At 44.9% G+C, this 18,458-nt stretch overlaps 1 protein-coding gene and 2 pseudogenes across 1 annotated transcript; 1 reads left to right on the top strand and 2 right to left on the bottom strand.

Moving 5' to 3' along the window:
* Positions 1-8,373: 8,373 nt before the first annotated feature.
* Positions 8,374-18,435, top strand: LOC147963399 (receptor-like serine/threonine-protein kinase NCRK pseudogene; annotated as a pseudogene).
* Positions 9,705-11,813, bottom strand: LOC147963401 (uncharacterized). The gene has a single exon (XM_087527314.1). The coding sequence runs from the start codon at positions 11,811-11,813 to the stop codon at positions 9,705-9,707; it is 2,109 nt and encodes a 702-aa protein (XP_087383440.1).
* On the bottom strand, positions 16,199-17,935 carry LOC147963400 (uncharacterized; annotated as a pseudogene).
* Positions 18,436-18,458: the final 23 nt, after the last annotated feature.

The following is an 18,458-nucleotide window of genomic DNA, read 5'->3' as shown; positions in this document are numbered from 1 at the left end:
AGGCAAGCAGCTTCTGAAGAGAAAGTGCACCTCCTGGTCCCATTGTACATTCTCTTATTTTCTCTCCATGTACAAATAAATTCTTTCATTGTCTCATTTTTGTTTCCTAGTCAAAGCTTAACCTTCTTTTTTTAGATAAGATGCGCTTGCCTGGCTTTAGGTTCCTGGTAAGCCGGTTGTTTGACAGGTCGAGTATGCTGACGTGAAGGAGCGTGCAGAGCTAGTGCGGGATGTCACTGCACTACTAGGAGAAAGCTTATAGGTAGAACCTTAGCAGTAGCGTGGGGTGGAGAGGCAGCGCTCCTACTATATAGCAGCAGTGCTTGTCACGAACCCGCGCTACTGGTATCTCCGTAGCAGTAGCGCTGGCCGTCCACCCAGTGCTACTACTAAGTGGTTCCAGTCTCAGTCCACTAGGCTACCCATACTCCAAGTCCACTTGAACTACATCAAACATAAAACAACTGATCGTCGTTGTTCAACTGCTCCCAATACTCGTCCTTTGGTTGGGTCTTCACACTCGTGGTCATCCTCCGAGTCATCCCAGCCCGAGGAGTCAGACTTGATGGGGATCACCGACGAGGGGCCGGCCTCGTCCTCCTTCACTGCCTTCTTCTTTCGCTGGGCCCCACACTTCCAAAAGAACTAGCACTCAGTCTAGACATACTCCGGATGCTCCGGCACAAACCTCGCCATCACCGCGTCATCACTGTCGTGGGCAACGAGAAATGTCGGCTTCTTCTTCTCCTCCTCCTCCTTCTTCTCATCCATTTGCCGAATTATGATATTCTTGGGCCTGCTAAACTCCGCCACGCCCAGGTTTCGACTGAACCATGTGTTGTGCTACTTTGCGTGCGTGCGGCGTGCTACTTTGCTTGCGGCATGTGTGGGTGCGTTTGTATTTTCACTGATGTTGGACATTGTACTTTGGTGGATTGCTTTCTTTGTAAAGCGGGACGGAAGCCTTTTTCAGTAAACAAGGCCTATAAATTTTGTCCAAGTCAAACAGTGCATAGTTTGCTCCCTAAAAAAAGTGCATAGTTTGACCAAGTTTGTCAAGAAAACTATCAACAACTACAAGACTAAGTAAATATAATATGGAAATATATTTATTCCTGATATAATGATCCTAATTTGATATTTGTGGTTCTTCATTTTTTTCCTACAAACCTGGTCAAGCTTTGCATCATTTGACTTCAAACAAAACTTTTACGCTTTCTTTTCAAGCACAAGAGGAGTAGCAGAATAACATGAAAGACACCGGAAAGACGTTCACCTCAATGTCGTTTATGGTGAATCCAACTGTTAACGGTATACAACAATCTAGCTTGCAAACTTAGCCTTGCTTAGATGGTTTGCTTTTTGGTGGTGGAACAAGCCCACCATGGTTCAAGTCCTAGACTTGACATTGGTGCTCGCATTTTCCTGGATTTATTTCGGGTATCCTATAATATTCATTCAGTGAGAGGAAACGTCCCGTCGACTATGGAGGCGCCTCTTGTAACTCGTCAATTTCAAAATGATGTGTTTGTGTTTGTACTATGTAAAAAAATCCAGCTCTGCATACAAATCTACGACCGATACATCTTTATTAGTTTTATAGAGATCTAAATCTATTTTTGAAACCTTCCGCAAAAAAAACTTTTTGAAACCAATAAGATACAACAACCATCTATAAATTTCCAATTGAAGGTCAAACATGATTGGATTTTGGTATTCCTAACATGAAATCCATAAGTAGCTAAACTGCGTAATAAAATGAAAATAGAAGTACATAATTATATTATTTTTATGAACACGAGAATGAAATTTGGAACAGAAATTAATCAAAAATTACATAATATTTTTTTATTCAATTTTATTTCCATTCAATCAAAATATAAGTACATAATTTTTATATATGAACCTAAGACAAAAATGTGGAATAGAAATTAAACATAAATTAAATTAAATTTAATCATTCAATTTATGTTCATTCAATCAAAATAGAAGTATATAATTATATTTTTATATGAACCTAATACTGAAATCGGGAATAGAAGTTAAACTTAAATTAAATAAAACTTATTTACTCAATTAAATTTCATCTAATCAAAATAGAAGTACATAATTATATTTCTATATGAACCTAAGTCTGAAATATGGAATAGAAATTAGTCATAAATTAAATTAAATTTATTTATTCAATTTTATTTCCATTCATTTAAAATAGAAGTAAATAATTACATTTTATATGAACCTAAGATGTAAATGTGAAACATAAATTAATTAAAATTAAATAAATTCATTTATTCAATTTTATTTCCATTCTATCAAAATATAGGTCAATTCAAACCAATATGAAGGTGTAAAAAGAACAAGCTATGACCAGGATGAATATTCCATCCATGTGCCATGAACATGTAACGTAATTTAATAGAGCTAAGGTGGTAAAAGAAAGAGAATACAAAGAAATATAATGCACATTTGATGGTAAAATTTCCAACAAAATTGTATCATGTGTTTATTCAAGACATACTACCTTCATTCTGAAAATACCTAAAGTTCTAATTTTGTCCTAATTAAGTTTAACTTCCTCAAGGTTTGACCAAATATATATAAAGATATACTAATATTACAATATCAAATACATATATTGCGTGGAATGTAATGAAACTAATTTGGTGTTGTAGATGTTAATATATGTTTCTGTACACTCAGTCAAACTTAATGAAGTTTGATTCATGTAACTCTTACCTTCTTACCTCTCATGTGAAAAGAGGAGATAAGAGGGACCGTGTTAAAATTGGCCATAACTTCAAGTAAGTTGGAACGGAGGGCGTACAATGTTTTCCATACATTCAATGATATATCAATCAATAGAAAATCTAGTCTCACAAATGTGTGAACCACTTAGCTAGCTAGGCTATTCTCAAGCCACAATGTTTGAAACTTTCTGAAACTTGGCAGTTTGCCTGGGTGCACGGTGCACTGATGCATCTTTTTTCCAGAAAACTACACAATCATAGTGAGAAGTGAAGCACGGGTTCAAGCTTATGTTCAAAAGGATTGTATAGAAGATATTGTACAATCTTAATGACTATTTAAGATTTTTTAAGATAGAATGTATGGTCTTTTGGAGTTTTTTTGTCTGTTGCATAACAAAGTAAACGAATTTTCCTACATGCATTTTTCTATTGGTATTACAAAGTAGAGAACACAACCAATGTCACAACTTCTTCATCATCTTACATTGCATGCCATCGACAAATAAGAGAAAAGCACATCTCCAGGTCTCAATTGTAAAGAGCATCCAAAACCATATCCAGGAACCAAACACAATCCCAGAAATCACAAAATAGCACATCCACTGGTCCTCCCCTTCACCATCTGTCTCATCCGGTAAAAAAGAACAAGCTATTACGAAGATGAATATTCCATCAGTGTTCCATGAACATGTAACGTAATTTAATAGAGCCAAGGTGGTAAAAGAAAGAGAATACAAAGAAACATAATGTACATTTGATGGTAAGATTTCCAGCAAAACAGTATCATGTGTTTATTTAATATACATACTACCTTCATTCTAAAAATACTTGAGGTTCTAACTTTTTCCTAGTTAAGTTAGAAAAAATCAAGTTTGACCAAATATATATATAAATGTACTAATATTTACAACATCAAATATATGTCTCTCTCTCTCTCTCTCTCTCTCTCTATATATATATATATATATATATATATTTGCACACTACTTCTGTACAAATTGTGCAAATTTTCAAATGTATTTCATAATTTTTGGAGTTACAGAAGTTTAGTAAACTTCCAGATTACTACAGACTGTCCTGTTTTTGACAGATTCTGCTTTTCGCGTGTTGTTTGCTTATTTTGATGAATCTATGGCTAGCATCGGGGGGTATGAACCATAGAGAAGTTGGAATACAGTAGGTTTAACACCAAAATAAATAAAGAATGATTTCATTACAGTACCTTAAAGTGGTAGTTTGCTTTATTACACTAACGGATCTCACAAACTTTTTGTTAAGTTTTTGTGGATGAAGTGTTCGAAGAACGAGGAGTTACCGATGTGAGAAGAATAAAGAGGGGCAAGAGTTGAAGCTTGGGGATGCCCAAGGCACCCCAAGTAAATATTTCAAAGGATAATCAAGCATCTAAGCTTGGGGATGCCCCGGTTGGCATCCCATCTTTCTTCTTCAACAAATATCGGTATACCTCGTTTTTTTGTTTTGTTCACATGATTTGTGTCCTTTGTGTTTTTCTTTCTCTTTAAGAACCATGCTAGTATGAGATATATCTTCATCGATTTATAGAATGATCCATGTGCTTCACTTATATCTTTTGAGTATGACCTTATAGAATGCTCTTTGCGCTTCACTTAAATATTTTGAGTATGGTTTTATAGAATGCTTCATGTGCTTCACTTATATATTTTGAGCTTGGATATCGGTTATTTTATATTAATTATAGAATGCTCCATGAACTTCACCTATATCTTTTAGAGTATAAATAATACTATCATCTAAAGCAGGTTTGGAAGAGTGTCAACTTTAGGAACTAGTGATCCCGCTATTCCGAATGAGAAGAATTTTGCTTATGTAGAGAGTAGAAAAATCTCTATGCTTGTAGATCATGAAAAGAATGCTTTATGTGATGGTTATATTGTTGAATTCATTCATGATTCTGCTGAAAATTATTATGAGGGAGGAATATATGCTTGTAGAAGTTGCAATAATATCAAGTTTCCTCCCTATGTGCTTAAATTTTTGAAGTTATACTTGTTTTGCTTTCCTATGCTAGTTGATTCTTGTTCCTATAAATTATGTGCTCAAAAAATCCCTAGGCATGGGAAGTGGGTTAGATTTAGATGTGCTAGTCATATTCTTCATGATGCTCTCTTTATGTTTCAATTCTTATCTTTTATGTGAGCATCATTGAAATCATCATGCCTAGCTAAAAGGCATTAAAGAAAATCGCTTGTTGGGAGACAACCCAATATTTACCCTTACTGTTTTTGTGTGTTTACATGATTAAGCTACTGTAGTAATCATGTTTTATAGGTTTTGTTTCAATAAAGTGCCAAGTAAGGGGTTCCGGTCAGCCCCGGCAAAAGATATGGGCCTTATGGGCCAAGAGGGGAAACACACCAGCCACAAAGGGGCTGGTGCCCCCCCCGCTATATGGGCTGGCCAAATTGGAGAAGAAAAGGGGAAGGAGGAAAGGAAAAAGGAATAGGATTCCCCCTTCCCCCTCTTCCCTTCCTACTCCGAATAGGAATAGGAAAGGGGGGAGGCCGAATTGGGAGGGCGCCCCCTTGGCTGCCTCTCCTCCTCCTCTCCAACCTCTGTATATGAAGGGGGGCACCGCTAGAACACACACCAACAATTGTTAGTCGTGTGTGGTGCCCCCTTCACGGTTTACGCCTCCGGTCATATTGTCGTAGTGCTTAGGCGAAGCCCTGCGTGGATCACTTCACCATCACCGTCATCACACCGTCGTGCTAACGGAACTCATCTACTCCCTCGACACTTTGGTGGATCAAGAGTTCGAGGGACGTAATTGAGCTGAACGTGTGCAGAACTCAGAGGTGCCGAGCTTGATTGGTCGGAACGAGAGGAAGTTCGACTACATCAACTGTGTTCTCAAATGCTTCCGCTTTCGGTCTACGAGGGTACGTGGACACACTCTCCCCCTCTCGTTGCTATGCATCTCCTAGATAGATATTGCTTGAGCGTACGATTTTTTTTGAAATTGCATGGTATGTTCCCCAACAACTACCGGAGGGGGGAATGGACCGACAAGCTGGACGTGCATATGTTGTCTTTGTGTCGAATATTATGTACGCAAGGAGTTACGTGGACTTAGAGTTGTAATTGATGTGAATAAGTACGAATCGTGTAGGAGTCGGACACGTTATATCCTAGATTTCTTATATATCGAGGGGCAGCACAAACCGCACGTTATAACCCATGACAACTTGATAGCACTAGGTATGCAGGGGAGCCGGCGAATTGTGCTGGCGCCCGGGCGGCCGATGTTACGGTATCTTGGGGAGGAGCGCCCATAGTCATTGCCTCAGGGATGTAGCCATATTGATGAACCTCGTCAACAAATATAGTACCTTGATGTGTCATCTATGATCTTACAATAGCGTTTTATTCTAACAACGTATGCGCTGTCATCGATTTGGGGAAGCTAACTCCAATAGCAACCTGTCATCCAGTTGCTCTTCCTCATGCCACTGCCTAAAGGTACGAGAAATTCAATACTTATTCTTATGGGTCGTGGTAGAGGAAAACAGTGGCCCTGCAGGGTCATGGAACTGCTCGTGCTGCTCCAACAAGAAAGTAAATAGCATAAAACTACTACTTTATAGACTAGGCTTTCAAAAAACTATTGGTTTTTAATTTTTCTCAAAAAACTACCTAACAGGCGGTAGGCTGTTGCAAAAAACCCCAAATGACCGTTGTTTAAAAATCAAACATATTTATGACAGGTCGGGCCCACACCTAAACCAACTGTTTGTTTGACCGTTTGTTTGATCGTTAACTGACACGTGGGTACCACATGTCTGTGTTTCTTCATCATAATCTAATAATTTTAAAAAAGTAATCAGCCCCTGTAAATATTTTAGAAAATCAATCAGGTCCCTGCAAACAAATTAAAAAGGCAATCGGATCCTTCCCGTGGCTGTGCTCCAGATCGAGAGGAGCGGGCGCCCGCAGCCATGCTCGCCGGCAATCAGCTGTCGTGTGGAGCTCTTGCCGGCGGACAGTTCGTGGGTCAAGGAAGGAACGGCTCAGCGAGGTCGCAGGCCAGGTCACAGGCCAGGGGGAAGGGCGCGTAGGCCGGGCTTCTCTAGGCGGGCGAGGGTCCAGGCGGAGCTCCTTGCCGGCCACCGCCTCCTCTAGCCGGCGAGCCGCGCCGGCAACCGCCGTGAGCTCCCCGTCACGCGGCCTCTCTCCCTTCCCTCTTCCTCGCACTGGCTCAAGGTGGGTGGAGCAGCTCGACCAGCTCCGTCCAATGGAACCAGCTGAAGGTGGTGGCGGCGTGGCCGGCCTCGACGCGGAGGCAGGGTCGATGTTCTCGTTCTAGCGGCTCTGCTTGGTGGTGGTGGCGGCATGGCCGGCCTCAGTGCGAAAGGAGGCGACGAACATGGCTTCGCTCGGTGGCGTGGGCCGGCATGTGGCCGGCGACCATGGTCTCTGGTGTGCTTTGGCGTAGGGAGAGAGAGGAGAAGAAAATGGGGAGAGACACTGCCAGGCGGGCCTCATATGTTAGTTAACGGTCAAATAGACAGATTGTTTACATGCGGGCCCGACCTATCATAAACAGGTTTAATTTTTAAACGACATTCATTTGAGGGTTTTTGAAACAGCCAACCGCATGTTTGGTAGTTTTTTGAGAAAAAATAAAAATCGGTAGATTTTTGCAGCCCTATCCTGTAAAATAGTGGTTTTATAGTATTATTTACTCGCGACAAGGCCCTCCAGAAAGAAGAACATGCTGTGGTGCACAGCGGGAGTTGCTTCACTTCATAACTGCACATCCGGTATATGCCATTCTTCTCTACTGATTCAGATATATCCTTCATATATGCTTCAGATACTAAATGTTAACACTGCAGGAAACTCTGAACAAGGGAGGAAGCATTTCTCTAGCAAGACAGCCATTGCAATGGGAGGGGAACGTTTGGTTCCCGGGAACATATGTACCTTATATAGAAAAAGAAATTAGCAATTCAAAAAAAGGTCAAAATTTTTTGAAAATATTTTTAAAATAAACTTGACCTTCCATTGTACTACTGAGAAAAGTTTCAAAAAAAATTCCTTTTTGACTTCTTTTAGAAAAGACAAATTTTCGGTCAAAATAGCATGAATAGTGACTTATAATAGCAAATAAATTTTGTCTTTTTCGCTGTGAAGTCAACGTTGGTTTCTTTTTTGTGAAAATTTATATACTAGTGCGCAAGTAAGTCAAGTTTAATCTAAAAATATTTTTAAACTATTTTGACTTTTTGCTTAATTATTTTAAACAAAATCCCCATATAGGACTATATACATGCGAGAGCCAAAGAGTGCACCATGGCGTGCTACTTTCGCCGCAAGGGCGCGCTCTCTCCGCGTTCCCGGATGCACTCTTTCGACAAGTACGTGAGCTGGAGCAGCAGGTCAAACCTCGTTAGCCACCGATCTTCTCCTCTGGCCCAACTGAAACACAAACCAGGGCTCAGTGTCATCAAAGGCAAGGAGAACATCTTTTATCATTTCTCTGAATTGCTTCTCTGTTAATAAGTCTGAACTATGAACTTTTTTCAAAAAAGTCTGAAGTCTGAAAAAGAGAACATCCATGATCCATCACCATTGATTGGCATCTGCATCTTCTACCTCCATGAACGAACAGATCGAGCTGCTGTCGAGGCTGAACCACTGCCACGTGGCGCCATTGCTGGGGCACTGCTCGGAGCGGCAGGGGCGGCAGCTGGAGCGGCTGCTGGTGTTCGAGTGCATGACCAACGGCAACCTGCGGGAGTGCCTGGACGACCTCAACAGGAAGCCCATGGACTGGGCGACGCGCGTCGGCGTGGCGCTGGGCGCGGCGAGGGGCCTCGAGTACCTCCACGAGGCGGCGGCGCCGCGCATCCTCCACCGGGACATCAAGTCCACCAACATCCTGCTCGACGACCGGTTCAGGGCCAGGATCACGGACCTGGGCATGGCCAAGTGCCTGATGAACGACGGCGTGGCGAGCTGCTCCAGCTCGCCGGCGCGCATGCTGGGCACCTTCGGGTACTTCGCCCCCGAGTACGCCATCGTCGGCAAGGCGTCGCTCAAGTCGGACGTGTTCAGCTTCGGCGTGGTGGTGCTGGAGCTCACCACGGGCCGGCAACCGGTGCACAAGAGGGGCGGCGCCGGCGCCGGCGGCGCGGGCACGGACGAGAGCTTGGTGATGTGGGCGACGTCGCGGCTGCGGGACAGTAGGCTGGTGGTCGCGGAGCTGCCGGACCCGGCGCTGAAGGGCGCGTTCCCGCGCGAGGAGATGCAGATCATGGCCCACCTGGCCAGGGAGTGCCTGCAGTGGGACCCCGAGGCCAGGCCCACGTCCAGATCCTCTCCACCATCGCGCCCCTCGCCGACAAGCGCCGTCGCCACCACCTGCCCGCCGCCGCCGGCGCCTTCGCCCCGGGCTTCCACGCCGAGAGGCCGCGGGAATGCTCAGTGTGGCAGGACGACGACGACTACGGCCATCGCCGCGATCACCTGCACGGAGGGAACGGCAGCAATGCCAAGGGCGCCGTCTTGTCCGGAGAGGTCACGGTTAACGTCGGGATGCCAGTGACGATGATGACGACGATGGGGCGGAGCTGGCGGTCGGCGGAGCAGGAGGAGGTGGACCTGACGGAGCCGCGGCTGGAGACGTTCACGGAGCCGACGACGACAGCCAGCCCCTTCAGGTGAACGTGAGATGAATCGAATACGTCGTAGAATAGATTGATAGAATAGTTAAGTAGAGCCAGAGAAGAAAAATGTGAGTGAGATGCATTGTACAGGCAAGAACGTAATCAAATCAATTTGAGAAGAAAAATGTGAGTGACATGCATTGCGACCAAATTTACCAAACGATTCGATGCTATTACATTGGTATAACATTGTACATTCGCCAACAAAAATGAAAGAGATACAGCATTGCAGATAACACCGCTAATGTCACAACTTTTTCATAATTTTACATTGCATGCCATCAACAAAGGAAAGAAAACCACATCTCCATGACTTAATTGTAAAGAGTATCCCAAACCACAACCAGAGACCAGACACAATCCCAGCAATCACACAGTAGTACATCCAGTGGTCCTCCTCTTCACCATTTCTCTCATCCGGTGCAAGCGAAGTAGTGGCACACGAAATGTTTAGAGGAAATCCACAAAGCCCAGAATTGTTGGAGTAAATTGATGGGTCAGTCAGCGTCTGAATCTGATTCCCGGTGGGTATCTTGCCCGACAAAAGATTGTTCGAGACATTTAACGTGTTGAGCCCTGATAATTGTGTGATGCTTTGAGGAATGTTTCCAAAAAGTTGATTAGATGATAGATCAAGGATCTCAAGAAAAGAGAGGCTACCAATGTCCTGGGGAATGCGGCACGACATATGGTTTCTTGAAAGGTTTAGGAACTGAAGGCCCTGAAGATTGGTTAACTCTTCGGGGATGCATTGTGATAGAAAATTGTCTGATAAATCAATACCGGCTAATAATCGGATTGTGCCTCTGAAAGTCTGATCCCGACCCTTCCAGATTATACCAAGTCTGTCATTATATTTACCCCACAACAATTTATCTATTGCTGAAACATTTTTTGGGTGCCTCATGGAGGTCAAGTTGCCGAAGCCTATAGGAATTGAGCCAGTCAAGCTATTGTTGGACATGTCGAGCAACTGAAGTTGTGAAAGCTGTGATAAACCTGAAGGAATTTCTCCAGCGAAGTTGTTTGATCTGAGACTAAGGATTCTAAGCATTGGAACCTGACTCCCAATCCATGGAGGGATAACACCAAAGAACATGTTATTCCCTAGATCCAGAGTGGTCAGGGAGTTGCAACCCTCTAGGACCGGCGGGAAAGCACCAACAAAGCCATTTCCGGCGAGATAAAGTGACGTAAGAGAGCAGTTGTAGCTTGCCACAGCCGTGGGAATTTTACCTGAGAAGGAGTTGTTGGATAGATCCATGAAACGCAGAGCCTTCAGGTTGCACCAGCAGTTCGGGAGCTTCCCCGTGAGCCGGTTATTAGATAGATCCATGAACGCCAGATATTTGAGGTTGCACCAGCAGTCCGGGAGCTCCCCGGCAAGCAGATTGTCGGACAAATCTAGATTGCCAATGAGGAGGAGCCTGCAGAGCTGGTGTGGGACGTTACCAACGAGGTTGTTATTGTAGAGCCGGACGATGAAGAGACCGAGCATGTCACCGAGCTGCGGACGAATGGAGCCGCTGAACCTATTGCTGCTGATGTCGAGGGTGACCAGCGAGTGGCAACCATCCAAGAGTGGGAAAGCTCCAACAAAAGCATTTCCGGCGAGATCTAATGTGATGAGAGAGCAGTTGTGGCTTACGGTAGCTGCCGGGAATTCACCTGAGAAGGAGTTATCGGCCAGGTGGATTTGCTGCAGAGCCTCCAGGTTCCACCAGCAATGCGGAAGCTTCCCGATGAGCCTGTTGCTTGACAGGTGCATGACCTCCAGAGACCGGAGGTTGCACCAGCAGTTGGGAAGCTCTCCGCTGAGCTGGTTGTAAGAGATTCGCAGTATCCGTATGGAGATGAGCTTGCAGAGCTGGCGCGGGATGTTGCCGACGAGCTTGTTTCTATTGAGATTGAGGTCGCCGAGGCTTGGCATGTCACCAAATTGCGGCGGGATGGAGCCATTGAAGCCGTTATTGCTGAGGTCGAGTGATTCGAGGGAGCGCAGACGCGAGATGCTGGCCGGTATGGCGCCGCCAAGGTCGTTGCCGCTGAGATCCATAGAGGCGAGCGCCAAGAACGCCATGGTGTCGAGCATATCGAGCCCGCCCGATAGACCGAGTCCGGGGAGATTTAGCTCCTTGATCACGCCATTGATGTTGCAGAACACACCTGCCCAATCACAGACCGGCGTGGCCCGGGTCCAGTTAGATAGCGCGGTTGCGTTATCAAGGCTGGCCTTCCATGCTAGAAGGGCATCGGCCTCCGAGTTCACCACGGCAACAGTTGTCGCGGAGATGGCGGCCGCTAGTAGGAAGAGCACGGCAGTGCCGGCGAGATGCGCTTGGGTTGGTCTCCTCATGTCCCCGACCCTAAGCGTGATGGTTCAGTATGGAAAATCCAATCCGCAGAAAATCACGCACACACATATATATGGATGGATCGGCTGGCGCTCCGTTTCGTGTGGCAGAAAATCATACGCTCTGTGGCGTGCACCGTACCCGAGTTATTTACAGCAGTGTCCTGGCCCTCGTCATCTGTGTGCATACCGCCGGCAGGTACACACCGTGACGAATAGCGCCGGCGAAGAGCACCAATCAAGCAACGCACACACATACACCAGGTCCAATAATGTCCAATCAAATGAATGTTTAGAAAGCCTAGTCTTAGACTAAGTACGTTGTGCTCAACTTCTTTAACAACCTAGTCTCAAACAAACTTAAAGGGTAGTTTGATACGAAAGGAAATATAAAATATGGTTACAGAACTATTTAACCACATTTCGATGTTGTCCATATCTACTCAAACAGTATCCAACTGATGATTTTAAGGTGCACCTAAACTGATATGGACTGTTAATTGAACATAACATAACGGTTGTTAGAAGTAGTGTATATCACCTTACGAGGTAGGTATGAAATTACGTCAAAGACAGCCTGCAAGATGCTCGGCTCCGATCCGGCCGGCCCGTTCATGCTGAATCCAAGTTTTTTTTTAGTGACAACACAATTCTGTATAGTTGATAAACCAATTTGAAATTGCTTACCGTCTTATGGTGAATCCAAGTGTTAACAGTACAGAAGAATAAAGCCCTGTATAGTTGACTGTAATGGTTTTAGGGAATATTCCGAACACCCCCTCCTGTTCGAGTCGTGCATCGCGAGAACCGAATTTTCTTTCTCCGAGCCAGGTCAGACCATGGTGCGCGCGCTTCCACATGGAAGTTAACACAAGACTGTAAGAGGATTAGAAATGAGATAATTGACGTAATGCGGTGCGTATATTATTGAGCCTTGAGGTATAGAGGTACAAGACTTGGAGGGCAAGAAGGCTTCTAGAGATAAGATGAGAAGAATTCCTATCTAACTAGAAGAACGCCGGTGCGTTGCAACGGGGTCACATTAATTTTAAGTGTTCAATATCAATTATGTTAATATTACATTTAATATTCTCATACATATTAAGTGACGTTGACAACCTTTTTTTCCATTAAATTCTCACATATGTGATGCAGTAAAGCACATAAAAGAGATGACGCCGCTGACAAGATCTTGGCGATTATATGTAACATAATCAAGCGGTGCTAGCTCAACTTTAGTGCCAATCAGCATAGCCTATTTAGCCGATATATTTAGATCAAGTCCAGCACCCCGCATCGACGTCCCTGCCGTCTTCCTCAACCTTGGGCCACAGCGACATTGTCGTTCGATCCGCGCCGCCCCGAGCTCCCATGTCTTCTCCTAGGGCGCCATTGACACCGCCATGATCTCCTTTTGCCTTTCCCCTCTTTCCCCTCTCGTTTGCTCTCATTAGGTATTTCGCCGTGGTCGAGAACCGCCGTCCGCCATGGCCATTGCAGGGGTAGCCACCGAGCTCCTCGGATTGACCCCGTGGCACATGCCCGCTCCTATGCACGCCCATGCCCGAGCCTGCCGCTCTTCTTCCGCGCCTGCGGGGCCACTCCCTCTCCATGCCCACGCCCGTGCTACACCGCGTCGGTCGCGCCCGCCGCTGTTGTCGCGCTCGCCGCAGCCACCGCACCACTGTGCCCCGCGCGACACACACCCTGGCCGCGTGCCACACTCTCGCTGGCTGCGCTCGCCCCATCTGTTGCCGTCTATCCCTTCGCTCGCCCCGCTGTCGCGCCCCTGCCTCGCGCCGCCTCCAGTCGTGGCCATCTTCTACCGGCCGCCCCCTTAGCCACGCCGGCCGCATCTCTGCCCTCCACCGTCGGCCGCTTGCCTCACCTGCTGCGTGCTGCTTCCTGCTGCTATGCGCTGCTCTACCGCTGGTACACTGCTGCGCCATGCCCTAGACACCGTCGTGGAGAAATGTGGCGGAGGGATTGTTAATGGAGTACGAGAAGGAGGTGGCGGAGAAGGTGTGGAGAGGCAGAAGGTCTAGGGTGGTGTCACCTGGCTATGGTGGAGGTGTTTATGCGAGAAGGAGCCGGAGTGGAAGGGGAGGTCACAATTGGAAAGAATCGCAAAAAAAAACCACAACCCGGAGATCTCATTCCAAAAAATGCTAATATCGATGGAGGGGTGATTTCCTTCAATAGGTGGAAAATATAGAAAATATTGGTTGTTATCAAGGAAAGGTAAAAATTTAGGAAAGTTAAGATTTTTGAACTGATTTCTATGCAAATGGGTTTTATTGTTTGGTAACGTGATATCAGTACCTGCCCGTTTGTGACGTGTCTGATTAGGAAAGTTTGCAAATGTTAAGAAACTATTTATTGGGAGGAAAGTTGTGACGTGTCTGTTATTTGTTTACTAAAACAAATTTCACTAATAAGAGAAATCGATTGATTTAAATAAGTTAGGAAAGTTAGATTAAAATGTATTATTTGTTTCCTAAAAATCTGTTATTTGTTTCCTAAGACAAATTGAACCAATAAAAGAAATCGATTGATTTGCATAATTTAAGGAAGTTAGATCTGTGATTTGTTATACGTTTGGAAAGTTCTGGTTGTAATAAAGAATGGAGAGAAAAATAAACCGATGGACCTGTGTGGGAGGGGGTGGTGGGAGGAGAGACGAAAAAACCCAGCGAAAATAAACCGCAGAGACTATTCACCAACTCGTTCATTAGGAGTAGAGATACCGTGTAATTTATAACTACCAAATATATCTCTCACACCCACTATAGAAATTGCTTAATACTAGTCGTCAACCCATGCGAATCGCATGGGATAGCATGCAATACAACTTTATACGGTATTTAATAATTATAAACATTAACAATATAAAAAGGTCACATGCATTAGAAGTATAATCATCACATATCTTTTGAAATAATTATTATTAATGCAATATTGGCTCTATACAATTTGTTTTTGCTTGGTTAATTTCCAAAATGTAAACATGAAAATGCAATTTCACTATGTATTTAAATTTCATTTATAGATATATTTCATGCTATTTTTGGTCGAGTTTGTAATGTAATTGTCTCAACACAAATTTCTATTCACATGGGAGACATATTTTTTTCCATATTTGTTTTAAACTGTCTACATCCGTATTTTAGTTATATTTTAAAATACAGAAATTAATTAAGTTCACATTTTGTATTTTCTATAGTTTTAGAATTGTGAAAGCTATTATTTTAGAGCTTGCCGTCATGTGTCATTGTAAGTTCTCTTGTCTATAAACTCTTATAATAATCAAGGTAGGGTTTTTGTTTACAATTTTTTTGTTTTGATTTATCTTTATTAATAAACATTTATAATTTCGGACTCATATGTCTAGCTTGTGGTTTGAGATGGTTCAAATCAAGTAAACTTACTCACAAAAGCTGTCAAATATAGTAATATACTGTATATGTTTGATATAATTCAATGACACTACACAATATTATGTTGAAAAATAGACTCCACATTAATCTTTCCACCAAGAAACATCCAACAATATTCTTAAATATATAACATTGGTTTTTTAGACCAGTTAAATCTGAGAATGGGTGGGTAACCAAACCAAACCTGAACTGAACTCACGTGATGACGTTTTGGAAACTGAACCAAACTAACCCCCCGTAATTGGCATTGGCACCCAGCCCAAACTAAACCACATGACAAATCCCCCAAAACCAAACTAACCCATTCTAGGAACTATGGTTTTAGCCTATGGTTCTATATCAGTTCCCCACCCATACATGTACAGCTCAATATATGTACGATCTTGCACTTGACTGCTAAAACATAGAAGTCAATTTAATAACATGTACAGACATTGCACTTGACAGCTTACATATTCTGCACTACCAATACTTAATTTGCTGAACACTTGACAGTTTCATAACATGAACACTTGACATTTTCATAACATGTACAAAACACAGATTCTGAAGCACAAATATTACACTTGACAGCTTACACATTCTGCACTACCAGCACTTGAAGTACATAGGTAATGACAAACGGAGCTGAATTAAGACTGATAATGGATTCCAAGTCAGGATTGCGTTACGCCATCTGCCGATGATAGATGTCACCGAGTTCTCACGGTGGTAGTAGTCAGCCTGTACGTGCGATCCTCCACGTGCATGCATGGCATAGCGCCATGGTGGGATCGATCTATCTTTGTACAGGCAAAAATGTAATCAACTCAATTTGAGAAGAAAAATGGGAGTGAGACGCATTGCGACCAAATTTACCAAGGGATTCGATGGTATTAACTGGTATAACATTTGCCAGAAAGAAAGAAAGAAAGAGGTACGTACAACATTGCAGATAACACATCTAATGCCTCAACTTTTCCTAATTTTACATTGCATGCCATCAACAAAGGAAAGAAAAAAACATCTCCAAGACTTAACTGTAAAGAGCATCCCAAACCACAACCAAAGACCAGACACAATCCCAGCAATCACACAGTAGTACATCCAGTGGTCCTCCTCTTCACCATTTCTCTGATCCGGTGCAAGCGAAGTATTGGCACACGAAATGTTTAGAGGAAATCCACAGAGCCCAGAATTGTTGGAGTAAATTGATGGGTCAGTCAGCGTCTGAAGCTGATTCCCGGTGGGTATCTTGCCCGACAAAAGATTGTTCGAGACATTCAACGCGGCGAGCCACGACAAGCTCGAGATGCTTGGCGGAATGTCTCATGTAAGTTCATTAGATGATAGATCGAGGGATTCGAGAAAAGTCAAACTACCAATGTTTTTAGGAATGCTACATGACAGATGGTTTCTTGATAGGTTTAGAAATAGGAGGCCCTGAAGGTTGGTTAGCTCTTCAGGAATGCACCGAGACAACAAATTGCCCGACAAATCGATACCGGCTAATAATTGGATATCTTTTCTAAATATCTTGTACTGGCCCTTCCAAATTATGTCGATTCTATCATAGTAATACCACTTGTTAGACGGTTTCTTAGTCGATAGATTTTGTGGATGCATCATGGAGGTCAAGCTGCCGAAGGCTACCGGAATCGAGCCGGTCAAGCTATTGTTTGCCATGTCGAGCAGCTGAAGTTGCGAAAGGCGTGATAACTCTAGAGGAATTTCTCCAGTGAAATTGTTTGATTTCAGGCTAAGGATTCTCAACAATGGGATGTGACTCCCGATCCATGGAGGGATAACACCAAAGAACTAGTTATTCCCCATGTCTAGGGTGGACAACGAGTTGCAGCCCTCCAGGACCGGTGGGAAGGCACCAATGAAGCCATTTCCGGCAAGGTAAAGAGACCTAAGAGAGCAGTTGTGGCTTGCCACAACTGCGGGGATTTTACTTGAGAAGGAGTTGTTGGATAGATCCATGAAAAACAGAGCCTCCAGGTTCCACCAGCAGTCCGGGAGCTTGCCGGTGAGACGGTTGTCTGATAGGTCCATGAACATCATAGCCTGGAAGTTGCACCAGCAGTCCGGGAGATCCCCGGTGAGCCGGTTATTTGACAGGTCCAGTATCTGGATGGAGAGGTGCCTGCAGAGCTGGTGCGGGATGTTGCCTACGAGGTTGTTATTGTAGAGCCGGAGGTCGGTGAGGCTGCCCATGCCACTGAGCTGCGGCGGAATGGTGTTGTTAAACATATTGCTGCTGAGGTCGAGGATAGCGAGCGAGTCGCAGCGCTCTAGGAGTGGGAGGGCTCCGAAAAAGGCATTTTCGGCAAGATATAGTGATATGAGAGAGCAGTTGTGGCTTGCCTTAGCCGCCGGGATTTCACCTGAGAAGAAGTTGTTGGACAGTAACACAGACTCCAGAGCCTGGAGGTTCCACCAGCAGTCCGGGAGCTGCCCGGTGAGCCAATTGTCCGACAGGCTCATGTACCGCAAATACTGGAGGTTGCACCAACAGTTCGAAAGCTCCCCGATGAGTCGGTTGTTGGACATGTCCAGTGACTGGATGGAGAGAAGGTTGCATAGCTGGCGCGGGATCTTACCAATGAGGTTGTTCTCGTAGAGAGATAGGGCGGCGAGGCTGGGCATGTCACCAAGCTGTGGCGGGATGGAGCCGTTGAACCTGTTGCCGCTGAGGTCCAGACCCGGCGCTGAAGGGCGCGTTCCCGCCCGAGGAGATGCAGATCATGGCCCACCTGGCCAGGGAGTGCCTGCAGTGGGACCCCGAGGCCAGGCTCACCATGACTGAGGTCGTCCAGATCCTCTCCACCATCGCGCCCCTCGCTGACAAGCGCCGCCGGCACCACCTGCCCGCCGCCGCCGTTGCCTTCGCCCCGGGCTTCCAAACCGAGAGGCCGCGGGAATGCTCGGTGTGGCAGGACGGTGACGACGACGGCCGTCGCCGCGATCACCTGCACGGAAGGAACGACAGCAACGCCAAGGGCGCCGTCTTGTCCGGAGAGGTCACGGTTAACGTCGGGATGCCAGTGACGATGATGACGACGATGGGGCGGAGCTGGCGGTCGGCGGAGCAGGAGGAGGTGGACCTGACGGAGCCGCGGCTGGAGACGTTCACGGAGCCGACGATGACAGCCAGCCCTTCAGGTGAACGTGAGATGAATCGAATACGTCGTAGAAGAGATTGATAGAATAGTCAAGTAGAGCCAGA

This window comes from Triticum urartu, chromosome 6A, assembly GCF_056163025.1.
Source record: "Triticum urartu cultivar PI428250 chromosome 6A, HENAU_Tu73, whole genome shotgun sequence".
Taxonomy (NCBI): Eukaryota; Viridiplantae; Streptophyta; class Magnoliopsida; order Poales; family Poaceae; genus Triticum; species Triticum urartu.
The sequence above is the reverse complement of the archived record's forward strand: the minus strand, read 5'-3'. Positions and strand labels throughout refer to the sequence as shown.

Coding starts and splice junctions, on each gene's coding strand:
- LOC147963401 (XM_087527314.1), bottom strand. CDS start 11,813: ATGAGGAGACCAACCCAAGCGCATCTCGCCGGCACTGCCGTGCTCTTC.